Consider the following 25,613-nt stretch of genomic DNA (forward strand, 5'->3'; position numbering starts at 1 on the left):
AATACACTTTAAAAATTATTTTTATACACAAAAGATAATTTTTGGGTTGCTGAAAATTATTGATATGGAAGAATGCAATTCAGCGCTATTTTCTATGATAAAACTTATAATTAACAGGATACAAATCTTTAAATACTAAGTTAAAATATTTTTAACAATACCTTGTTGCCCAGCCTGCAAAGAGCCCATACTCCAAGTTGCCAATGACAGTGATCTAGGATAAGTTGAACTTCTCCCACTTGGAGTTACACCATCCGATGATCTTGAAGAAGTCATTTCTAGCCTCAGACGGGCCATATCATTTTCAAGATTGGCACCTATGTCTAATGCAGTGAGCTGCTCTGCTGAAAAGCATCGCTGCGAGCCCAGATGACTATTAGATGGGCGAGCATCTGGTTTATAAGGAACTGGACTGAGGTGAGAAGGGTCGCAAGACCACCTGTTCACTTCTGTTTCGCACTGGTCATCCATATTTCTCTCGGGAAAATGTACCAGTGGATCCGCAGGAGCTGGTGGGTGGGAATAATAACAGATATTATTATTTCCCTTCGCGGTCCAGCTGGGACGACTAGTTGGCATTTGGCGCACTCTCCTGTCTACGGAATGAATACCAGGCTGGAATGTGTGTAGCAGTGGGCTCTGAGAATCACATGTTGTATGGCCACTAAGCTCATCCGACATGTCACTTCTTTGTCCAAGCATACTGCTCACACTAGGCCTTTTCATCATTGGGCTTCCTGCGTATGGACCACCTATGCCATTCCCTATATTGTTCCTATTTGAAATGAGAAGCCTATGACAGTGGAGATCTGGTTCTTCACAAGACAGTAACTCATCATTAGACTGTTTCGCACTTTCTCCAGTGCCACTATCTTTGCTTGAATGTTCTAAAAGCATAAATAGACAAAAATTTAGAAATTCAGATCTTCAGGGTAACTTTTAGCTATTTAGTTTTCACACAATTGTTTTCATCAGGAAGTGATATATTTAAACACTTTGAATGTGTAAGGTTCGATTTCCACTGTGCCACAAATGCACCAAGAGAAATAGGTAGGGCTTAAACTACTTTGAATAGAAGATGTAACGTGTATTTTTAAAATCATTGGTTGATTGCCATTGCTAAAACATCAACTTCAAAAAATGAATACACTAAGTCCAAAATATAATGTACCAGAAAATGGATTTAAAGAACCCCGATTTATTTTTCCCTGAACTTCAGAGAGAGATTATTTAAAATGTTCTGAAAACCGAGTCTTGATGTCAGAACCTCTCCAAGATTACAGTACCACAGCATAAGTATCTAATGGTATCATATATTTTAGCTGTAAGCCAAAACTATTATACCTCCTCAATGTACAGATGCCACCTTTAAAAAAAGGGTAATATTGCATTTGTAACTTAAATCATTGTGTTTTTAGGTTTAAAATCAAGTGTCGGCTCGACTTCAGGTAGCTCTTTTTTCAACAGATGTCGCTATCGTCAACACCAAAACGAGATAGTTAAGCTACATTTAGACCAAAAAGGAGATACTTATAGATACCCATCATGTTGATTGAATCGTTTGTAAATTGGTCAATAACATAAATTACAGTAATTTTAAACCATTATTTTTAGATGGGATATTATTTAGGTTAAATCCCACCAACTAAACAGAGTACAAGTTGTCTAAATATAATATTCTACAAGGGCTCTCTGACGACGTTATCATTTGGGTATTTTGATTTTTTTCTTCCTTTGCCATTAATTGATGGCACCAAGCTCTTAATTCACTAAATTCGCTTTTTTACGAAGAATCGGATAGATTCATGGCCATCTCTAATAACAGGGGCCTTTTCATAATACAAATGGCAATGATAGAGCAGACAGTTGCTTTAAAAGAACATTTACACAACTATGTTAGCCCATACTCCCAGAATGAAAATTTTATTCATTTGAAATAATTTTAACTTATATTTTGTACCAATAGCTTATCATAAAGTCAACCTAAGGTCTAGCTAGGCCTTATTTGTTACAAGTACACCTACTCTGGAATAATAATTATGAATTGGAATAAAATATTAACTACTATAGTAATACTGCTACTACCATAAGTAACATAATAACAATAAGTATGACAATTAATGAGATTTACAACCAAACTGATTTTCATAGTTATTGCGTAATCAAGATGTTTTCTCAGCACAGAGCCATCTAGTGTCTAAAATACGCGTGACTTCTGCTAAGCCAAAATATCTGGTTTCCGATAGATAGGCGGAATATTAGGCTAAAATGTTAAAAATAAAAAAGTTTCTCTCAGCGCCACGAGCTCTTTTTTATCACGCATGATTCGCACGCTTCAAAACAAAGCCAAAGCCCCTTGCGACTCCAGAACGTGCTCTCCGATATTAGGCTTAAATTTTTATCAAAAAGTAGTCATCCAAAACGGTAAGTCGCGAGTACAAGTCACAGCTTGAAAAGAGTATCAGTGCCGAAAAAAGGTTCGGTTACAAAATAAGCATTAAAGCAATAGGAAGTGTCATACTTATTGTTTTTATGTTACTTATGCTACTACTTAATTATTGCTTTTCATAAGGTAGTTATTTACAAAAATGGAACCCCTTACTTAGCACAGTTTTTGGTTATTCTGCCAAATATAAAGTACAAATTTTTTAAATATTGTTAGCACTACTATCCAATCATAGTACATTTAATTGCTTTTCAGGTGGAGCCCTGTGCATTTACTTAGAGGAATTATGATTCTGCAAAAGGTTTTAACTTACCAGAGTTTGAATCTGAGAAGAGGTGTCCAGCTGAATCTTTGAAGTCTACTATAGCTGAACCAGCAGAGGGATACCCAGGATGATGAAACGGAGCCAGTTCTCCATTTGCTAGAGTGCTATCATCATTCTGAGTTTGTGAGTAGTCTTCAGATCGCTTGCGAGTCTGATAAATAATGACAACCCACACCAGTGATGTTCCTACTACACAGCACACAACAGCAATTATGATAATTCCTGTAGTGGCACCATCTTCCACTCCCAACGCCAAACTGTTAGATGAGGATGATGCTGGGGATACTTTTAAGGAAGCTGAATCTCTTTCAGATCCCAAAGCATTTGTCATTTCACACACATAACGTCCAGTGTCACTTGGTTGAGTTTGTACAATTATTAAAAGTTGACCTTCAGCAGTGAAAAAGTGCCTTTCTGTTGGTATAAGAGGACCACCGTCTTTAGTCCAATTTAGTCGCGGTTTTGGACTTCCAGATGCCATACATTCCAAGACTGCAGTTTCTCCAGCTATAGTTTGTTTATCTTCCATTGGTTTTACAAATGATGGTATTTCTATCAATCATAAATAAATTTTATAAGACAACTAAACTATCCATGGTTCCATGTAGTACAAGCAAGAAATCAAGCTGTTGGTATGACTGACAACCTTCATCAAATTTGGGATCTTAAGCAACAAACATTGCACAATGTCCTTCTGACTATAAAGACCCTAAGCTGAAATATTTTTTTTACTATCTATAGACGAATAAATAAACCATTTAAATATTGTAACTGTCGAAAAATGCGTCAAGAGGGAAGGGACACCATGATTGGTTTGCTTTAGATTTTAGTACACGCTTGCTCATTTACGATTTTTATGTTTTTATTTTATTAAACATGGCTGCCCTTAAAAACATATTCACGATCGTATCTTAGTCATAGTCTTATATTTGTTTGTAAACTTCAATGGATTATCGATAATTATTTTAAATAAACTGAAATAGACGGAAAACCATCATGGATTAAAATAAATCAGTTAAAAGGTAATAATATCTTTATTTTGGTTAACATGTAAGGTCTCATTTGAAATAAAGCCAAAATTAACGTTTAAAAGAGCTCTATGCCTTTAGATTTGTTTTATTAGCAGACGCTGCGCTGATGAACTTTCGAAGATCGAATTTTATCGGAAAAAACCTTTAAAATAAATTTTTTTTCTGGCCATAGGTGGCTCTAGCGTTGGGTCTACGTCCCATTTACCCCATTTTCAAACAAAACCTTCCTTTGGAAAGAGGACTGGGGAGCTTGTTTATTTTTTTAACAGTCTATTTTTGGTCAGATGACAAAAACCCTCAAATCTATGATTGCACTCACTATTGGAATTTTGATAAAAACTTGAGTAATTATAGCTATTACACAACCAAATGAAGTATGAAAAAAAAAGGTATGGCTAGTTTTTTACTGTCCACTTGGTTAGACGAATATAATTTTTTAAGTATCAGTTTTAAATACACAACATTGTTTTGGGGCTCTACCCTTAGTTCAACCAGCTATAAATATTAATTTTTTGTAATTTTAAACCATAGGTGTTTACAATTAGGTTTAATCTTACCCTGAACTTGTAGAGTTGCATTAGCAACAATGGTTCCAGCAGGATTTTTGGCAGTGCAACTATAAACTCCCATATCACTCAGTTTTACACCAACAATAAAGAAAACATCATCTGAAGGCATAACATGCATGCGTCGCTCTCGAGCAGCTGGAAAATCATCTCCTCCATCTTTCTGCCATGCTATTTCGGGTGGTGGTTGACCTTCAACTGCGCATTCAAGTCGGGCGGTACTTCCAGCCTTAACAGTTACATTTGATGGTGTCTTTGTGAAAACTGGGAACACTAGAAACAGTATTTGGAATAGCTTAATTATTATAAAAATATACGTAAATAAATGTTCAAAATGAAAAGTGCAATTTTTTAAGGCAGTGGTTAAACGAAGTTTTGTGCGCTTTGTTGAAAGTACTAGCTACATTGTAACAGTTAAGATTATCACAAACACCCATTTCATGCCATTAACTTTCGAAGTGGAAATTACAACCATGAATGGTAGACAGACAAAATGAAAGCATTTACCATGCACTGTGATTCTTGCTTTTTGAGAGTACACTGATCCCAAATGATTCGATATGACACACTGGTAACGACCTTCATCCTCATCTTGAATATTTCGCAGATGCAATAAACTTACGTATTCCGTTACACCACCCTCTTTTAATTCACCATATGTATCAACGTTACTTAAATCTAGTAAAATCTATAAAATACATTCAAAATTAGTTACTGTCAATGGGGATTTACAAAAATTTATAATACTTTATTATCTTTTCTCCAAAGAAACGTTGTGTCAGAAGCTGCGGATGATGAAATTGCTCCTCTACACACTAAAGTTACATTTGCACCTTTTAAAGCTATTCTTGTTTTAGGTTCTTCTATAATGTAGGGTTTTGGGAAGTCATCTGAAATAAGCAAAAACCAGGTTTTATTGACAGGCTTATCAAATTGGAACTCTGAACCTACAATAAAAGTTTACTTTACACTCCCAAATTAAATCCCATTATTTAAGTGTCTAACATTAATATCAATTTGAATAAGATATATAATGATGCCAAATGCAATTAATTTATGTTACTCTGCGCTAAAGAATTCTTATTTGATTATTGAGCAACTATATCATGTCTCTTGCCTGTAACATGATACTCAATTCTACAGCAGTTTAATGAATCTCTGTTTATGTATTGATGAATTAATTTCATAAGTGGTTTAAAGTTTTGTATAGTTTGTTGAGTAGAAATAGGTTGTTCTGCTTGAAATTATGTTAAATTTAGCATCACTTCACTCTCCTATCATGTTGAAATCGTTAGTTAAAAATTATAATAATATATAGCTTACCACATGTGAAGTTTTCTGGTTTAGCTTTCATTATTGGAATTCCCTTCATCCAAAGTGGATGCCCACATTTAGCAGAGCCTTCGTAGCTTATCCTCGAATTCATGAGCCAAATTGGAAACCACTTTAGAGAGCAGTCGCATAAAAGGTTTTGGCTATCCAAACTCCTAAAAAAATCAAATTCTTTTAAACTAATGTTCACTTTAAGGGTTTCCAATATGTGATCAGAAAGCATAAATTCGTCCCATAATCAATATAACTCAGTAACTAAATAAATTTCACATATTCTTCAATCACACTAAAAATGTATGTAGCCCCTCCAGAGATAATATGTTGGACAGCTATTTGCCAAATAAATATCATGACAGAAAAATACGTACAAAGTTTGTAGGTGTTTCAAATTGAAGAATGGATTTTCTTGAATTGATGTTACCGGGTTCAATGATAAATCAAGTATCCTCAACTTATTAAGACCAGCAAAAGCCTTCTTAGCAATTGATTTTATTTTATTATTCGATAAACCAAGCTTAGACAGACGTTCGAGTCCAGTAAATGCACCATTCGTGTCCTCAATTGACCAAGAAATGTCATTGTTTTTCAAATTTCTAACAATTCAAATAAAAAGTTAATTTTGCTGTTACTTATCAAAAACCAATAATTTGGGTATGGCGCCAAGTAAGAAACAAAATAAATATTTCACTTACAGCACTTGTAATGAACGTAATGACTTGAAGGTTCCTTCTTCAATGTATGAAATCTTATTATTATCAAGATGCAGGTATCGCAGACTTTGAAGCCTTGAAAAGTTCTCTTTGCTAATGGTGTCTATCTCATTAAATGTTAAATCGCTAGAAAAAGAAAACCAGTGAGAAAATTTTGGAAATTTAAAAAGTATGGCAATTTAAAAAACACTTACAGCTCTGATAAGCCCTTACAATACTCCCATCCTTCCTGGTCCATTTTCGATATCCGGTTATGGCTTACAGTTCTGCAACAAAAAAAATATATTTAACGACAACTTGAACCTTCAGCTGGATTTCTTATATTTGATTTGCTACAATTTCTTCATTATTCTGATACTAAAAATCTCACTTACAACTGCTCTAGTGAATTTAGTCCGTAAAGCCACCCATTTTTTAAGAGAGTCATGTTGTTATAGTCCAAATGTCTAAAAAAGAAAGAAAAACATATTATTGTAATATTTAAAGTTTCATTACACAGTTTAATAAACTTCTAATAATTTTCTGAACTGAATTGTTTTTAAACTGCTTTCAATCTCTTTAGTTTAGTCTATTGTCATCTTTAAAGTGCAGCTCAACATTAAAAAAAAATCAACACCATCTGGATTTTTTTTCTCTGTAATTATCCTCTAACTTCCATTTATTATAGTTATTTTATTGAATTTTTTTGTATAATTTCTATGTTTACTTCAGTGCACTTAACATGAAAAACGTAGTTTCAATCACCATCGACATTTATATTTATACAACAAAAAATTGAACCATTATTAAATCTATAGACGAGTAATACAAACACTTACAAATTTTTGATATTATTAAGTCCCCAGAAAGCTCCATCAGACAGTTGGCTGATATTATTTCGCTTCATTTTCAAAATTTGCAAGGAGTTTAGGTTTTGGAAGACCAGACTCTGAATGTGAATAAGCTGGTTACGATTCAGCTCTCTGAAAAAAAAAAAGTTAATATTTAGATCATTTTATTTTGTTTTGAAAAATAATAATGTAGTGACTTTTGGTAAAACAGAGATTTTCAAGCTTTTCCCATATAATCTTATACATATGAAATAATAACAACCAAACACTTTTGAAAAAAATGCAATCATTGAAAAGTAGGGATGCACCGATATATCGGCTAATTTTTCAAATATCGGTATCGGCCAATATCGGCTTAAGCGAGGCCGATATTAGCCGATATTTCTGGTATTAGAAAAACATTTTCTAGTGTTTCTTTTTGATCGCTGTTGTAGGAAATAATTATTCGCGTCCAAAACGGTCAGGAATCATAAGTGGTTTTTAGACTCCAAAAGCCTTAGATCATATCATTTTTAACAGGTGGTTACGAGAGTAAACAAAAAAGCATAATATTGTGATAGGTAACTTTGTTAATATCGGCCGATATATCGGCTATCCTAGACCGATATATCGGCCGATATTATCGGCCACGATTAGCCGATATATCGGCCGGCCGATATATCGGCTGTACTCATATCGGTGCATCCCTATTGAAAAGAACATATTTTTCATTTAACATTTATGTTAATCATGGTTGACATTTTATTTGAATAATTTTTTTAATTTGGATCATACCACTAATATGCAAAAACACACCGAAGTTGGTCGGCCAGATGTCAGTAACTTTACTCATAGTTAGTTACCAGTGACGTCAGGCCAACCAACTTCTGACTTATTAAATAAAAATCCTGTAAGCTAACCAAAATCTTTACACATGTTACCATAGTAAAAAAGAACTTACAGCGATTCGAGGTTAGTTAGGTTTCGGAAGAGGTCCATTTGCAAAACTTTTATATGGTTTTTATTCAATTTCAGCCTTTCTAATGATGTTAAATTGTAAAATACATCTTTATCCAAGTACGAAATTCGATTGCTATTCAGAGATCTGAAAGCAACAATGAAATTGATATTATATGCAAAAGTATTATTATTGATTTTCAACAATCCATCATTTATAAGTTACTAGAAAAATTGGTCCCCAGCAAAATTTAATTACCAAACGTTTTATAGGCCATGATCCGCTGCCATGGGACACAAAAACTACCTTATTATTATAAGCCTACTGATTGATGTTAAAATTCAAAAGATATTTCACATCATTTAATGTACTTTTTGTCCTTGAGTGTCAGATTTGACAGCTCAGACTGTACCTTACCTCTTTCATTGATAATTAATTTGTATACGCTATTCAAAAACCGTATGAGATGTTGGTTAAGCTGTCAATGCTTTCACTCCTCAAAGAATCAAGAAGTGCAGGAAGTAGGTATGGTGGTGTGATTTAGTTAGGTTAATAATACTAGATGGCAGTGCAATAGAGCTTGTCAACAAGGGTGGGAAAAATTCCACTACACCATGACCAACAAATTTTACTATAGGGGGAAGGCGGAGTAGTTTGAAACTTCGGCAACAATGCTGAACTGATTGAAAAGGGTACCTTAAAGTTGCCATTATAAAACTAGCAAGTGAGTAATTTATTATTTATATTGTGCAAGAATAATTTGAACAAGATTAAAATATTTATAAAAAAAGTAAAATAAAAGATCTAGATCAAGTCCTTTCGCATAAGCCTGCTTATTTGGTGTCTCAGTAGTGTTACGGAGACAGAGATGTGCGTAGCACTAAAACTTATAGGAAACCCTGCAATGACTGATGTTCATGTCATGACTAGTGACGGAATAATGTAGACAATCATAATTCAATTACACTTAATTTCCAATTTTTAAAGTTATAGTAATTATATCATGTTTTTAAATTTTTTTTAAATAATTTTTTCAGAGCTTGATCAGTTAAGTCAATTTGAAAATTGTGAATCTACATCAAAAACAAAAAATATAATTAATTTGGTGGAATTAGGCCCATTTTTCACTGAAATTTTAAATATCTATAGATTCTTTTACGCGCGTATTTCATGGGAGTCGCCATTACCGTGCTACACGCGAGAGAACGGGTTTTGGGGGAAAGAACTTTCCACGGTAGAGCTACGTGCAGTACGTCTATGGCAGCTGCCTGTAGAGCAAATCGGTTGCGGGTCCTTGATGGGGGGAAAGGCGCGCGTAAAAGAGTGTATAGCTTTAAGCAAGAACTATGGGACAGCAATGCCATATATGGATATAATTTCTGGTTGTTTACAACTCAAACGTCAATGTTTTAGTTCAACGCAAAACAATTATCTTGTTCCAATTTTTTAAGGCGAGTTAAAACTGGTAAGCTAAATTTCCACAAAAAAAGTCAAAATTAAAAAAGAATTCAACAAACTTACAGTGTTTGTAGTTTCGATGATGCATTGGGGAAGGAAGTATTAGTTAAGTTCACAATCCTGTTACTGTTCAGTTCAAGATGAAAAAGACTAGGTAAACCTGCCAGCGAAGTTCCATTAATAGAGTTGATGTTGTTTCTGTTCCTGCAAAGTAGAAAACAAGCATTTTAGAGTTTATTTATATTTTTCCAACATGAAAATTTTAGACTAGAAAGAGGTGTAGAATTGATTGATTTAGAGATAATGATTTTAAATGAATTAGAAGTATTAAGAACAATTTAAAAAAAGTTTTGAAATTAATTAAAGATGTTTTAGATCTGATAAGAATTTCAGTCAAAGATTTCCAAATTTGTAGTTATTGATTGCTGTCTGTATTTTAACATGTAATGGCACTGGAAAAATGTGAGGATATGGACAGTGGCGCACTGAAACAACCTTTACGGCACCACTGTCCACTTTCCTTGGCCCTCCTCCTGAACACAGGGAATACGCCAATATTAAAAGATGTGAAAAAATACCAACCCACCCAACAACATTTTTTTAACGTAGGCAACGATATTACATGGTATTTTTTTCTTATTTTATGTACCCAGTACATTAATTAATTTCTGAAGTAGAGTAATTATAGAAAGGCATGAAAAATATAGGCTACATTATAAAGTAAAAGGTGTGGTCATTAATGGGCCAATTTTATGCCTTAATCAAATTAAAGATCAATAAAATCCATCACTCACAACAGGGGGAGGCATAGGGGTAACATAAAATCCAGACTTGCAGTGTGCTTCAAAACCAGTTTTTTTGTGACCCCTATGCCTTCCCCTGTTGTGAGTGAGGGATCCCTTTAAGTAAAGAATCTATTTATTTTCAGGAAAAAAAGACTATGTTGAGAGCATCATTAACGAAATAAGTCTCCATCTAAAGACGTCAGTTTTAGGGAACCAATGAGATTTGATGTTTTAGGGGGATGGAGTTTAATAGGCCTGAGGTGGATTGTGAATATTTTGGGGAAAATGGGAAAAGTCATCTCGCTGTAGTCATATTTCATGCATTTCTGTAGTTTTCAAAGTTACAAGATTTTACAAATCTGTAACTTTATGCTGATCTATTAGACACTACATATTTTTCAACAATGCTGCGTAAGAGATTAAAAAGAGTGTGGGTACTATTGAGCTGTGTTAAATAACTAGAGCTACTAATTCTCATGAATTTAAATAGTTTAGTAAAACTTCTTATACAGGTTCCTTGAGGTCTAAGGTCAGTATTCAGTCAATAAAACCTACTAGTTATCACAAGGAGAACGCAGCTAACCTTGAAACACGCTAGCGCAGTGTTGTGTACAAATTTCATTGGACGAAGGTCACCGAACCTTTACGCTGAACGTTTTACGGCGGGGGGAGGGGGGAGTTGACAATATCAGAATTTTCCCCTTCTGACGGCAGCAGGCGCTAAAGACCAATGAAAAATGTACACAAGGAAATACCCTTCCCGACAAAAACCAATAGCCTTGTTGTCAGATTCAGATTATTTTATTAGAAATACACCGAAATTGGCAAACTTTCGTTTTCCTACAGTAACGTAGCTCGAGCTAAAACTGTAACCTAAGCCTGTAGCGCCACCTTACGGCAGACGGTGTTACTAGATAACATATATGCGTGATTGCGTCACTTTGCGTGTACATATCAGCGTTGCCAATGTGTGGGATAAATCCCACATTGTGGAATTTTTGGCGATTTTTTGGGCTGAGTGGGATAAAGGGATTTTTAAGCGAAAATCATTGATTTGGTGGGATTTTTGGCCTGAAATTTTGAAAAAACACTATTTCCAGAAATTCATAAACCGAAAATATCAGACTTCTATAATCACAATAACCATAATATTAAATCTCTTGCAATATTAAAAATACTGCTCATTTAAGCGTACGTTTCAATCAAAGAAGATGGTAAAATGACTTAACAAAAAATTTCCTATAGATTTTTTTTATAAAAATTATTAGTAATTTGTATTTAATTTTTTTTCCCGCGCTGGACTACGAAACTGGAAAATATTTGCCATGTTTTCCGCTGAGTTTTGGGAGGGGGCGTGGCTAAAAACGTGTTGGGGTTTTGCTGGAAATTTTGGAACTGGACTGTGGGATATTCGCTCGTCAAACATTGGCAACACTGGTACATATAATTTTATCTGCTAGACGTTCGAAATAAGAAGTAGTAATGGGCGTATCTTTGGTTTAGTAGTGGATTGGTGGAAACTGATTTGATTAAATGGATGAAGCTGAATGTTTGGTTTTAGTAGAAAAATATGGTTCTAATTAAACAACGTATATTTATCATTATTGGTCTCTTTTTACTTTTGGAAAAAACAGTATAGGCCTAGTTGTGTTCTTGGAAAATTAAATTGAACGCTTTTCCTTGTTTCATTGTTAAAACTATAGAAACATGTGGCGTGCCAACAACTAGCAAACGAAAATATTTTCTCAAGTTCAAACTATTTCCGCTAGATGTCTATATTGTATTAAGTTCAATGGTTTAACGTTGCCGAGCCTACCTACCCAGTCTACCATATAATTTCCATCCTCCTAATTCTTCTACTCAAATACAAAGATATCTGGGATTCGCGGGACACGTTGTATCTCTCTAGTTCATATTATAATTCTACCTCATTGTGAAAAGATAGCAGTGTTGTCAGATTTAGATTATTATTAGAAATCAGTGATGTTCCACCGCGATTTAGGAATGTACTTTCCACCTATGTCAAAATGTACTTTTGGAGGATAAAATGTACACTCTGTTTGAAAAGTCTTCGACAGCTGAAATTTTTGCCCTCTTTTTAATTCTGCTAAAAAACTATAATAGATAGTTCGATGAAACCAATTGCAACTTTTATTTATTTTCCAATATCTTTCGTTATTTATTGGTTTCGTCCGCCAAAAATTAATAGTTTGGCGGGAACCGTCAAAACTCTCCCGCTATAGTAGCGGAACCAAGGAGGATTAGTATCTATACAGGTGGCTGAGGTGGGGAGGGTGGGAGAGCGGGGGTTTACAATGGAAATTCGGAGATAAGCAGAAAATTTGTGATGGTTAAATTTAAAACAATCCCCCAAATTAAAAAAAATGTACTAAATATATGTCAAAAATATAAAAATGTATTTTCGTTTCATATATTTTCAAAATGTACTAAATACGTATCTAAAAGTTTACTTTGGTATCATAAATTTACAAAATGTACTAAATACGTATTAAAAATCTCCAAATGTATTTTTGTACTTCAAAATCAAAAATGTATTAAAAAAGTACAAATGTACCGCTTGGAACATCACTGTTAGAAATACACCGAAATTGGCCAACTTTCGTTTTCCCGCCAAAATGTACAGGATGGAGCCATGGACCAAGAATCTGAGGGGACTCACTGATTAGGCTTTTAAAAGCACGCGTTAATACTGGGAATAAGAAAATCACGGTTAATATTAGTTCAATGTGGACAAACTTGGCGTCGCTGAAGTCGATTTCGTAGAGAAGCTGGAGCGTTCACGCTCAATGTTGAGAAAATGGCGCCGTTGTTGTCGGTTAAATGATTAGGCGTAATAAGTTTTAGACCTTTTATTTTTGAAATTGGTTCTTTAAAAGTTTAAGTAATGGTAATTAACCATTTTGTTAAGTAAAAATAGCCAGCGAGACGCGTATGGCTGAGGTTTTTTAATCAAATTTATTGGATTCCATTTAATTTATAAACTTAAAAAATTTAATGAACTTAACTCCTAAGCCACAACTCGCAGTGATAGTTGAACCATTGAGTTGGGAAAACGTGATCATATGACCATCCATTATTTTTGAAAAAAAGAATATTTTTGCCGGAAAACGCGTCTTATTTGAACGAACCATTGAGAGATAGACGGCGCCACAGGTGGAAAGATAACGTTTTCTCGTCATTTCGGAGCAGACGGCAGTATTCTTATTTTTTAAAAACTTGTTTCGCGAAATACTGAAATCCGACGTTTTGATTGGACCTCTAGATTAATATTCCCAACTCCATGAGTTGAACAGAATTCTTGAGGCGCTTCAAAGCGGCTGTTGTACCTCAGTAAGCCTTCCGATTTAGGCCACGCCTACCGTGTCAAAATATTGTGAACAGTGTGTCCCCTTAAATTCTTGGCCCATGATGGAGCCTAATATTTCGCGGTGTAATATAGACTAGGACTACCGTCATCGAAATACAAGCCTAAAGGACAGAGTTGGCGAATCTGATCCGAAGGGTCGGACATTCATTAAAAAACGTACGGGATTTGCAAATCCAGTTGATTTTTTGGATTTATGGATTTTTGAAAAATCCAACGGTATTTGTTTTTTTTTGCTGGATTTGTGGATTTTTCTCTTGGATTTTGTGGATTTATGGATTTAGCTCTTGGATCCAACTGTATTTTTTAAAAATCCTCGAATTTCTATTTTTTGCTGGATTTGTGGATATTTTCTTGGATTTTGCCGTGGATTTTGTGGATTTGTGAAAAATCCTGGATTTTTAATTTTTAAAAAATCCAAAATTATTTGAGGAATTTTTCGTGGATTTTCGATTTTTCTGTGGATTTGTGGAATTTTCTCCTGGATTTTGTGGATTTGTAGATTTATTCTATGGATTTTGTGGATTTTTCCAAGTATTTAGTGGATTTCTTAACAAATGCAAAATCTTTGCCGGATTTGTCGCGGATTTGGGATATTTCCGTGGATTTTTCGCTGAGCGTACGGGATTTTTGTCAATGTCCGACCCCTCGATCTGATCGCTTTCCGCACGCACCTACGACGATAGCTAAACCGAACGATCGTGTTTTCTTTTGAAGAGGACAATGTAGCCCATCAATTTCTGTCTCCCATCGTTACTGAGTCGCTTATTCGCGATGAGACGCGCGGGGAACAATGGCAGCGCGAAATTTGTTATTTACAAGCGGACGGTCTCGTCTTGACAGTTTTGGCGAATGTTGCTTATCTGACAAATTAGGTCTGCCCATCCGAAGAATAAATGGAGGCGTATTCCGCTATAATTTACGACAATTCCGCATCGAGAGCTTGTTAATATCGAATCTGAAGGGATACAAATAGCGACCCATTAAACGGTTCAATAAAATCCAGTCGCGTTTCTCGACAGTAGTGAGGGCTGTTCGACGACGGCGATTGGCTGGGAATGCTAAATTAGCCGTCGTTCTCCCCGACGGGAAAAATGGTTCGGATTACGGCAATTGACAGTGGCGCCGGCTGCCGGCTGCGAAGGATGATAAAAGGGGGATGGCAACCATATTTCGAGCGCCTTCAATTGGCGTCCACTAAATATAATCGGCGGGGACGGGGGCGGCAGAGATTTCACCGCGACACTGATACGAGTAAATTAGGATTTGCAATTGGATAGCCGTAAATTACTTAATTTGATATAACTTCTCCGATTCTCCAATCAGTATCCAATTGTTGACGTTTGGAGAGCACGCGAAGATTGGAAAATTGACCGTCAACGAACCCTGTTTATACTAGTGTTGGAAGTCGGAAAATTTTCTAGAAAATGACCGAGGCCTTTTTTTCCGGAAAATATTCCGTATAAATAAAAAAAGTTTTTATTCCATGATTAGTCTAATAGTTTACAAATTTAAATAACGCGGCATTTTCGCCTCATTTTTTCGAATCTGAAAGTAAAACTAAACCTTTAGACTAGTTTAAACTGATTAACAATGTAAAAGTATTAATGTTTTGTAGTATTTTTACTGTTATTAGACATTTTATATCGATAAAAAGTTGAAAACATTAAAAACCCTTAAAAAGTAATTTATGTTTACATTTTTTATTTTTCCGATTTGCGGAAATTTTTCCGCATTTTACTTTTCCGGAAAATAACCAACACTATAGTCATATAGTTTATACCAAAAAGAAAATATTATTTCGTTGAGCGTATTTTAATTTAGGCGTAATTTTATCACATTTTCATTATGGTATTTCGTGATATATTTTTTTATTTTAAAATTGATACTAAATGATTAAATAATTGGCATATTTTGGAAGGTCATTTCATAGCCTATTTCGAAAAAATCTTGATAAGCAGTTCACAAATAGATAGATGAATTCAATATTATAATTATCAAATCGGATTTAAAATATTCAGATCGAAATTGAAATAATTAATTAAAATTATTCTATTTCCAAACTTTTAATCTTCTAAAAAATGCGAATAGAATTAATTCTGTTAATAAATTTTTGTATCATAATTTTGAAGTCCCATTCCAAACGTATTAAATCGTTATTAGAGATAACATATTAATATTTTATATCAATTAAATAAATGACAATTAGGAGGGATTCGTGAAAATTGTAATGCGGGAAATTGAAGAGCCAAAGGAAAGGTATACTTACAGGAGAAGATTTTGTAGATTCGGCAGAAATCCCAGATCGGGCATTTCATTTAATATGTTGTCGTTAATTTTCCTAAAATTAAAAATTAATGTATCAATAATAGAAGTATAAATAATACCAATTTAGGGTACAACCACCGTAGACATTACTAAAGCCAGGTTCACAGTTTCCCCTAAAATCGTTAACCTCAACATGTTTTTATGGAAAAATGGTTTGAGTCTATTTGATCGATTCCCAAATGATCGAACGGGTCCCATTTGATCGAACGAAATTTGATCGAAAGCTACTGTAGGGTAAAACTACTAGTTTTTGGGAGTAAATCGGAAAGGCAACATCTAGTCAGAATGAGATACAGTAGACCCTATGAATAATAATTATTTCTTTAAACTGTACTAAAGAAAAATAATCATAGTACTTCTCCATAATAAGAAACTAAAACAAACAACAGAAATATGCATATTCAAATTTAATAAATTAATTGATTTGTTTACAATTTAACAACAAAAATTCAAAAAATAATATACAGAAAAAAACCTGAGCGCAGTGACGTAGAAAACAAAATATTATCTCGGACATAATTAATAGAAAGACCTATTAAAAAAACGAACTCTGTACCTAATTTTTAGCAAAAGAAGGGCCGTGAACGTGGTCAGTCCCCTCGTATACAACGGTACATACGCGCCTACGGCGCGCGTACATCAACCTAACCGCTTGTAAGAACCTTGAACCTAACCTAACCTAACCTGACCCTATTTATATATATATCAAAAACAACGGGCCGTTATCGTCAATGTCATAAAAAATTCCATCATATAGTGTATAAAGTAAAAATATCTTCATCTTTGTGGCTTAATACAGTTAAAGCAATGAATTATTCCATCATTATTCCTTCTGCACTTCATATTGACATTCGGTAAAATAAAAACATACCAACTGGTACCATAAATACTTTTGAATTCGATCAAATAGTATTCGATCATTTGAAGGTTCGATCTTATGAAACAAATGACAAATGGGATTCGATCAAATGGAATTTCGATCAATTGTAACGTATAATGATCGACTGTCGATCACATATTTTTCGATCAAATGGACCAACACCGGAAAAATAGGATTAAAATTTCTAAAAATATAGAACTATATAGGACTATTTTTTCAAAATTAAAGGATTTTTTATATGCCATTTCATTTACTAACTTTATGCATTTAAAAACTGAAATGAGTGCAAAAAATTCACTGAAGAAATATACTTACCTATTTAACGATTTTCTCACAAATATATACTGCTACAATAACCAAAGTATAGACTAGAATAACTTTTTATAGGAATTTATCTTGTAGCTAAATCTAGCAATTTCACTGACTTGTGAGTGGCGGGATTTGAAATTGGCAAACTATCGAAATTATAGGGTTTTTTAGGACCTTTTGAGGATTTTGCAAAAAAATATAGGATTTTATAGGACCTCTTGATGGAAACGGGAAACCGAAGAAATCAGGGGAATACCCACTTTAACCAGTGGGTAGAGTGGTCAACGCTGAAGGTGGAGTGGCGGAGTGGTTAGCACTTTCTCCTCAGAGCAAGAGGAGCCGGATTCGAACCCAGCTTGTGGCAGTGGGTGAAAACTCGGAACTACTCGTGTTGCGTTGAGATTGTATGTTCTCTCCCCACTGGTTTAAGGGGTTTCCCCCGAGTTCTTCGGTTTCCCCTTCCATAAAAACTTGTCTAGGTTAACGGTAGTAGTTAGTGTAGGGAGCTGTTGGCTCGCGTGGAATGAAGGGCTGGCCACCACTCTCCTACGCATTGTAACCCGGCCACCTGTATAAGGCATTAAAAGTCGCTGGATGACTTGGGCCTAAGGTGGTGTTTTTATCGTAGAAGGAGTTGTTCCGAGTTTTCACCCAGTGCCACAAGCTGGGATCAGAACTGACTCCAGCCTAACAGGCTAACAATAAGTTATTATTTCATCAAGAGGGTTTCCTTGAAGCGAGGATGCAGCTGAGCTTTTAGAAATACTTACAGATCGGTGAGAGCGTTGAGGCCCAGGAAGGAGGTCGAGTTCAAACTTCGGATCTTGTTGAAGCTCAGATCTCTGCAAAGAAAAACGTTGGATTTCATTTATTGCGCTTATACGGTACCGCTTAAACGATATCATCACATCAAAATAAAATTACAATTCCAATATTTACAACCAGGAATCCATACTTCTACTTGGAATGCTTATCGCGGCCGATTTTCGTCTCCATGTGGCTCACGGTTTTTTTTGACGTCACTATGTTAACTTTAAAGGGCTATTTAGGTATTTTTTTTAATTATAGGATTTTACAGGATTATATTTCTAAAAATATAAGACTTTATACGACTGTTTTCTAAATTATACGATTTTATAGGACTATATGCTATTTCATTTACTAACTTTATGCATTTAAAAACCAAATCTATATTATGTTAAATCTTTTATTTATCACAAAATAAACTGGTAGCTAAGAATGTTAACAATAACAATTAAAAGTATAAACTAGAATGACTTTGTATAGGAATTTATCCTATAGCTAAATCTAGCAATTTCACTGACAAGGAGACGACCCGAGGTGATAATCACCGATTTTGTTCAAAGTCGGGTATAATGTACACCTCCATGTAACTTGAAAAACCTGCAATGGGAAATTTGCGACACGCTTTCGTTTTGTCATGGCAACCGAAAACGTTTTTGACAACATGATTTGTAATTATTTCCATTGAAAATAACATGGGAATCTGAAGGATTTTAAGGGTCCCCCAATTGACCAAATTACATTTAAACTTGATTAAATTTAATTTTTAAAATCAATTTAAATGTATTTTTAACGGTTTTGAAATGTTCAAAATTTTTCATTTTTTAACAGGTTTCACAGTGGTCTTAAAATCCTTCAGATTCCCATGTTATTTTCAATGGAAATAATCCCAAATCATGTTGTCAAAAACGTTTTCGGTTGCCATGGCAAAACGAAGCCCGTCGGAATTTTTCCTTTGCAGGTTTTTTAAGGTACATGGAGGTGTACACTATACCCGAGTTTGAACATCACCTCGGGTCGTCTCCTTGTGAGTGGCGGGATTTGAAATGGGCAAAATATCAAAATTATAGATTTTTTTAGAAATGGCTGACGGTTTTTTTGACGTCACTATGTTAACTTAACGAACAACAACGTGAGAGGGGAGCGCGCGCAGAGGGGATTTTTTCTCTCGTAGGCGGGGCCAAAGCCGTCAGAGTCATCTTACTATACGCGATACGGCAGGATAAGCATTCCAAGTAGAGGTATGGATTCCTGTTTCAGCCTATACGAAAATGTAAAAAATAGCCTAGACTAGCTTTAAAGTTTAAACTGAATAACAATGTAGCACTATTAATGTTTTGTAGTATGTTTACTGATATTAGACATTTTATATCGATAAAAAGTTAAAAACATTAAAAACCCTTAAAGAGTAATTTATATTTTAATTTTTTATTTTTCCGATTTGCGGAAAATTTTCCGCATTTTATTTTTCCGTTATGCGTAAAATTTTCCGATTTGCGTCAAATTTTCCGCGTTTAATTTTTCCGAGAAATTAAGAACACTAGTTTGATCTCCATATAATATTGGAACTCGCTTAAAAGATACTTTAAGGAAGAAAAAAAAGGATTTTTATTTTAGTTTCCAGTTTCCATCAATCTGGCAACGCTGCTCGGCAAATTTACAACCTGAAACGGTAGTTTTATTCCACTAGGCTAACCTAGGGCTAACGACGTAAAAGCGCGCATCGTGATGGCGGCTTCTGGCGCGCAAAGAGGCGCTGAGTCACCCTCCGCGTAATATTGGCCCTTCATTTCCCCCCGCCAGAGGGGGGGCATCGCCCGCTATAATGACGCAGCCTCTGGGAAAGCAAGCACGCGCTCGACCCCCCCCCCCCGCGGACTTTATAGTGAAATAATGAAAGGCTTTTTTTGCGCGATATAACACGGAACCGTTTGTAGCGAGCAAAATCCGGCAGCAGGGGGATTATTTACGTAATCCATTTCGCGAGTGGCCGCTTTCTCACAATCATTCATCCCGCCGCGGGAAGATGCGGCCTAACTGGCCACTTTACGAATCGGGGATGGGTTCGGGGACGCGAATGAAACCACGCTGGCCTTGCTGGGGAGAGTCTTTATTATTAAGTTAACCATTACTATTAACTTCTATAGTTAACAGTGGTTGTTACTTTATTGTTTTAAATAAAATTTAAAACAATACATTTTTATTTAATTCGTTTTTTCATTTTGTTGAATTTATTTATTTATTTCCAAATATTTCTGATATTTCTTAAATATTTCCAGATTTCCAGAATTTTCAAAAATATTTCCGATATTTCCTAAATATTTCCAGATTTCCAGAATTTTCAAAAATATTTCCGATATTTCCTAAATATTTCCGATATTTCTTAAATATTTCCAGATTTCCAGAATTTACAAAAATATTTCCGATATTTCCTAAATATTTCCGATATTTCTTAAATATTTCCCGATTTCCAGAATTTTCTAAAATATTTCCGATATTTCCAGATTTCCAGAATTTTCAAAAATATTTCCGATATTTCCTAAATATTTCCGATATTTCTTAAATATTTCCAGATTTCCAGAATTTTCAAAAATATTTCCGTTTATTTCTCTAGATTTACAATATTTCTTTGAATTTCTCTAGATTTCTAATATTTATTAGGATTTCTCTAGATTTCTAATATTTCTTTGGATTTCTCTAGATTTCTAATATTTATTAGGATTTCTCTAGATTTCTAATATTTCTTTGGATTTCTCTAGATTTCTAATATTTCTTTGGATTTCTCTAGATTTCTAATATTTCTTTAGATTTCTCTAGATTTCTAATATTTCTTTAGATTTCTCAAGATTTCTAATATTTCTTTGGATTTCTCTAGATTTCTAATTTTTCTTTAGATTTCTCTAGATTTCTAATATTTCTTTAGATTTCTCTAGATTTCTAATATTTCTTTAGATTTCTCTAGATTTCTAATATTTCTTTAGATTTCTCTAGATTTCTAATATTTCTTTGGATTTCTCTAGATTTCTAATATTTCTTTAGATTTCTCTAGATTTCTAATATTTCTTTGGATTTCTCTAGATTTCTAATATTTCTTTGGATTTCTCTAGATTTCTAATATTTCTTTAGATTTCTCTAGATTTCTAATATTTCTTTGGATTTCTCTAGATTTCTAATATTTCTTTAGATTTCTCTAGATTTCTAATATTTCTTTAGATTTCTCTAGATTTCTAATATTTCTAATGTATTTCTAAATTTCCAGAAATATCGAAAATATTTCTATTTATTTCTCTAGATTTCCACTATCTCTTTAAATTTCTCGAGATTTCCAATATTTCTCTAGATTTCTAATATTTATCCTGTATTTCTAGATTTCGGGAAATAATTATTTCGATTTCTCACTATTTGTACACCAGATTTCTTAAGTGACTTCCCCCTGGGAATTTATTGATTTTTGGAGAACTAATGCATTTTTTTAAGTTTCAAATCAATTTAGTTCTGGCTAGCAGACCACAAAATTTGATTTACTCTTTTTCACCTCCTTTTTAAAAGGAGTAAAAAGAGTAGCCCTAATAAGCGAATAGTTTATGGGCCGGAGTAATTCTCATCCCCCGGAACAGGCGAATACAACTTTTTAGAGTAAAAAGAGTACATTTTTGGTCCGAGAACAGGCGAAAATAAACCAACTATAGTTTTTCAAATTCCCTGACTTTACCAGAGATTTGCCCTGACTTGTTAAAGCCAACGTTTGGCAGTTTTAAATCTATATTTCACCTTTTTACTAGTTCTTAAATTTCCCTGACTTTCAGACCCTTTTTCGATTTCCCTGACTTTCAAACCCATTTTCAAATTCTCTGACTTATAGACCCATCTTCAATTTCCCTGAGTTTCAGACCCATTTTCAAATTTTCCGACTTTTTCAGGTTACCCAGGTTTTCCAGATACTAAGGCAACCCTAATTTTACCTAGTTTCCAAAAATGTATTAAAAATAGACAGCTAAAAAAGCATTCAAAAAATAAAATATATCATTAAGCAATTCCTTTTAAAAAAACTAATTGAGGATATATTTTTTAACAGAAACGAAGGTTGAAATGCTCTTTCGAAAACTGTCAAAAAAACAAATAAGCTTTATTAGTATTATAATAATCAGCTAGGATAATACCCAAGGCACTATACCTTAGGTCTAAGCCATCGAGCGACCTTTTAAAGTCTTTATTTCAGGTTGCGTTATGTAGAGTTACGTGGTTTGGGAAGTAAAGTACGTCGCCGTTAAAACAAAACCATCTTTTCGGTCGCCTTTTTGAGAAAAATGGATTTTTTAATTTTGCAGGGACTTGTGAGATCACAATTTAGGTTTTTACATGTGAGTTAATTTTATAGTTAAATAATTTCGTTTCAATATTGACTCTTTATGAGGATTTTAATTTAAAAATATTTTGCTAAAGGGGAATTTTAGAGATACGTGGTTTCGCGTCATGAAGTGAGATAGGAGCTGAAAATAAGCTAGATACGTGTTTTTGCGCGAAATAAGTTGCGAATATCAAAGATATGTTTAAATGTTTTCTCGATTTAAAAAAATAAATCCAATTGAAACCTATTAATGTTTTTAATGTTATATACGTAAATTGGGGTGTAGAATCTAAGTATGTCAATTTTGACAAAACCACGTATCTCAAGTTACGTGGTTTTGTTTTAACGGCGACGAGTAGCGGTGTAGCGCTTACCAGCGGGAAGAATTCAATTTAAAATAGCCTAAAATCTGCAACTCTCGCGAAGGTGGCGCTTGGAATGCGTGGAATGCGTGTAGACAATGGGCGTGAATGCCCGTTGAAAGAAAGGAACTACCCCCCGCATTAGCACACAGCGGCATAAGCCTAAGCAAACACGCCGCGAGAAAAGCACTCGCCTTTATTGATCATAAAAGTGTAATTCTCGCGCGACCGGAAACCGCATTATTGACTTTGCGCATTTACAAAGAGAGAGATTTGACTGCTGGGCTGCCTCATTTCGATTAATTTTAGATTTAGATTTCATTGTTTATTTAAAAAATCATTAACTTAAATCAACTTTTAGATGGATTTTCCTATTCAAATTCTCGATTTATTTTGTGCCAATTTTTTTATTTTTACCCTATATTTTAGTAATTGATTTCCTATTTGCAAACCAAAATTAGATTCCCTAACATATCCCTGATTTTTAGACTAATTTTTAAAATTCCCTGATTTGGAGAGTAATTTTTAAAGTTCCCTGACATTTCCCTGATTTTGAGAGTAATTTTTAAATTAAGCTGATATTTCTTTTTTATTAGAGTAATTTTTAAAATTCCCAGAGATTTTGCTGAGTTTTAGACTAATTTTTAAAATTCCCTGACATTTAGACCATATTCAAATTCCCTGACTTTTCCCTGAAATTTAAATTAAAAAATTCCCTGACTTTTCCCTAACGTTTTAGGCCCATTTTCGAATTCTCAGGACTCTCTGCCAGCCCAATTGATTTCGTTACGTATACCACCAAAACAGTTTCCCACCAAAGGGGACATTTTCGGGCAATTGAAACCCCCTCGCCATTCAAAGAATGTAGAGACCCTCCTTATCACGCAACAGAGAAATTATTCCTTTGAACAGCCCATTCCGCGGGAAACTCCTTATCAAAAGCGGAACGACTAAACTTTCAGCTCTTTCTTTTCTATTAATCCAAGAGATGAGATCCGTCGCTTATTGAGGAAGTCTTCATTGACGCGGGGCCCTTGTTCAGTTTTTACGACGAAGCCGATAACGATAAGAAAGATGGTGTGAAACTCGGACAGCGAACGATTTCGCGTTGGGAGGTCCTCTTGGCACCCCGACGCCCGCTGATAACGCCAAGTCGACGACTAACGACGCGACAAACCAAAAAAATCAATAAAACTAGTAAATCGATCTGTTTACAAATGCGGATAAATCCAATATTGGATTCCACGAGATATTTAATCGCGATAAAATGCTAAAAGTTCTATAACGACATAAATCTCAAAAATATAAAGGAATTAAAGGATACAAATTTCCAAATTATAGGATAATTATAAGACTAAATGACCAAATTAAAGGCGTTTTATAGAGTGTTTTTAAAAGGAGTCATAACAACATTTTAAATAGTTTCGAATCCGCACGTTATTTAAATTTTCATTGTTTTTCGATTAAAGTTACAAATGAAATATATATATATTTAATCAGCTAGGCTAATACCCAAGGCACCACCTTAGGCTTAAGTCATCAAGCGACTTTTAAAGCCATTAATTCAGGCGGCCGGGTTACAATGCGTAGGAGGGTGGTGGAAAGCCCTGCATGCCACGCGAGCCAACAGCTCCCTACACTAACTATTACCGTTAACCTCAGGAAGTTTTTATATAAGAGGAAACCGAAGAACTCGGTGGAAAACCCCTTTAACCAGTGGGGAGAGCACTTGCAAACTCAACGCGGAAGGAGTTGTTAAGGTTTGCACAAAATTTTTAGATTCAAATTCCCTGACTATTCCCTGTTTACCCTGACCATTTTAAGAGATTTTCCCTGACTTATTATGGGCAAAATTTTTCTTTTATATTATACTTTTATCAGAAGTTAATAAATTTGATTGGCGTTATATTTCAGTAAAAAGGCTATTGCTATGTTGAAAAAATTAGCCAAACATTCAAGGAAATAAATGATAATCGTGGAATTTGACATACATCTAGAGTTAAATTACCTTCAAAAAGTGCCCAGATAAAATTAAATTCCCTGAATCTTTACAAATTCTTAAAATTCCTTGACTTTTTAGGCCCATTTTTAAATTCCCTGACTTTCCCCTGATTTCCCTGTTATCCCTGACGTGTGGCAACCCTGTTGTTTCTAGTTTTCACCCAGTTCCACAAGCTGGGATCGAACCCGGCTCCACTCGCTGCGAAGCGAAAGTGCTAACCACTCCACCACCCCACTTAGACCCCATTCGCTCTCAAAACATAGACTACGGTTACATGGGGCTCTGAACGTCGACGTTCCGAAAAGGAGAGCGGTTACATGATCGTCGTTTCAAAAAATACTACGGATTTTTCCTTCCAAAAACAGGGGTTTTGGCGATCCTTAAAAATATGCTTTACTTGCCTTTTATTAGTATATAATTTTACGTTGATTAATTTATTATATAAATGAATTATAAATTATGTTCATTTTATTTTCAGTATAATTTAAAAAGTTTCATAAATTATAAATTGCAATTTGTAGTTAGTAAATTTTTTCGAAATATTTAAAATTATTTATAAATTAATAGGAAATAAAATTAAGTAAAATATCCGCCTTGATTATTGTTTAATCCAATTAATATTTAATGAACATTAGCTTGGAACCGTAATCTTTTATTGGAAATATTTCTGATATCATTAACTTAATAATTTTCTTAAAGCGTAGCTATTTTAATTATTATATAAATATAAAAAAAAATATAAATAGTAAATAATATAAAAAACTCAAATGAAAAC

The 25,613-nt window shown here is 34.3% G+C and overlaps 1 protein-coding gene across 3 annotated transcripts in view; it reads right to left on the reverse strand.

The window, feature by feature from the left end:
- The window catches only part of LOC149966739 (uncharacterized), a 71,936-nt gene that overhangs the window by 4,419 nt on the left and 41,904 nt on the right, over positions 1–25,613 (reverse strand). The window contains exons 3-17 of one of the 3 annotated variants that reach the window (XM_090154118.1): positions 18,093–18,164; positions 16,075–16,146; positions 9,699–9,839; positions 8,181–8,324; positions 7,229–7,372; positions 6,785–6,856; positions 6,605–6,676; positions 6,393–6,536; positions 6,069–6,293; positions 5,692–5,855; positions 5,116–5,258; positions 4,876–5,056; positions 4,360–4,641; positions 2,760–3,323; positions 162–887 (exon numbers count right to left, since the gene is read on the reverse strand). In XM_090154118.1, the coding sequence (XP_090010244.1) occupies positions 162–887; positions 2,760–3,323; positions 4,360–4,641; positions 4,876–5,056; positions 5,116–5,258; positions 5,692–5,855; positions 6,069–6,293; positions 6,393–6,536; positions 6,605–6,676; positions 6,785–6,856; positions 7,229–7,372; positions 8,181–8,324; positions 9,699–9,839; positions 16,075–16,146; positions 18,093–18,164 (3,146 nt within the window). The other 2 variants (XM_090154124.1, XM_090154132.1) reach the window with 2 other exon arrangements.

This window comes from Leiobunum rupestre, chromosome 1 (genome assembly GCF_980474605.1).
Source record: "Leiobunum rupestre chromosome 1, qqLeiRupe1.1.hap1, whole genome shotgun sequence".
In the NCBI taxonomy this organism is placed as follows: Eukaryota; Metazoa; Arthropoda; class Arachnida; order Opiliones; family Sclerosomatidae; genus Leiobunum; species Leiobunum rupestre.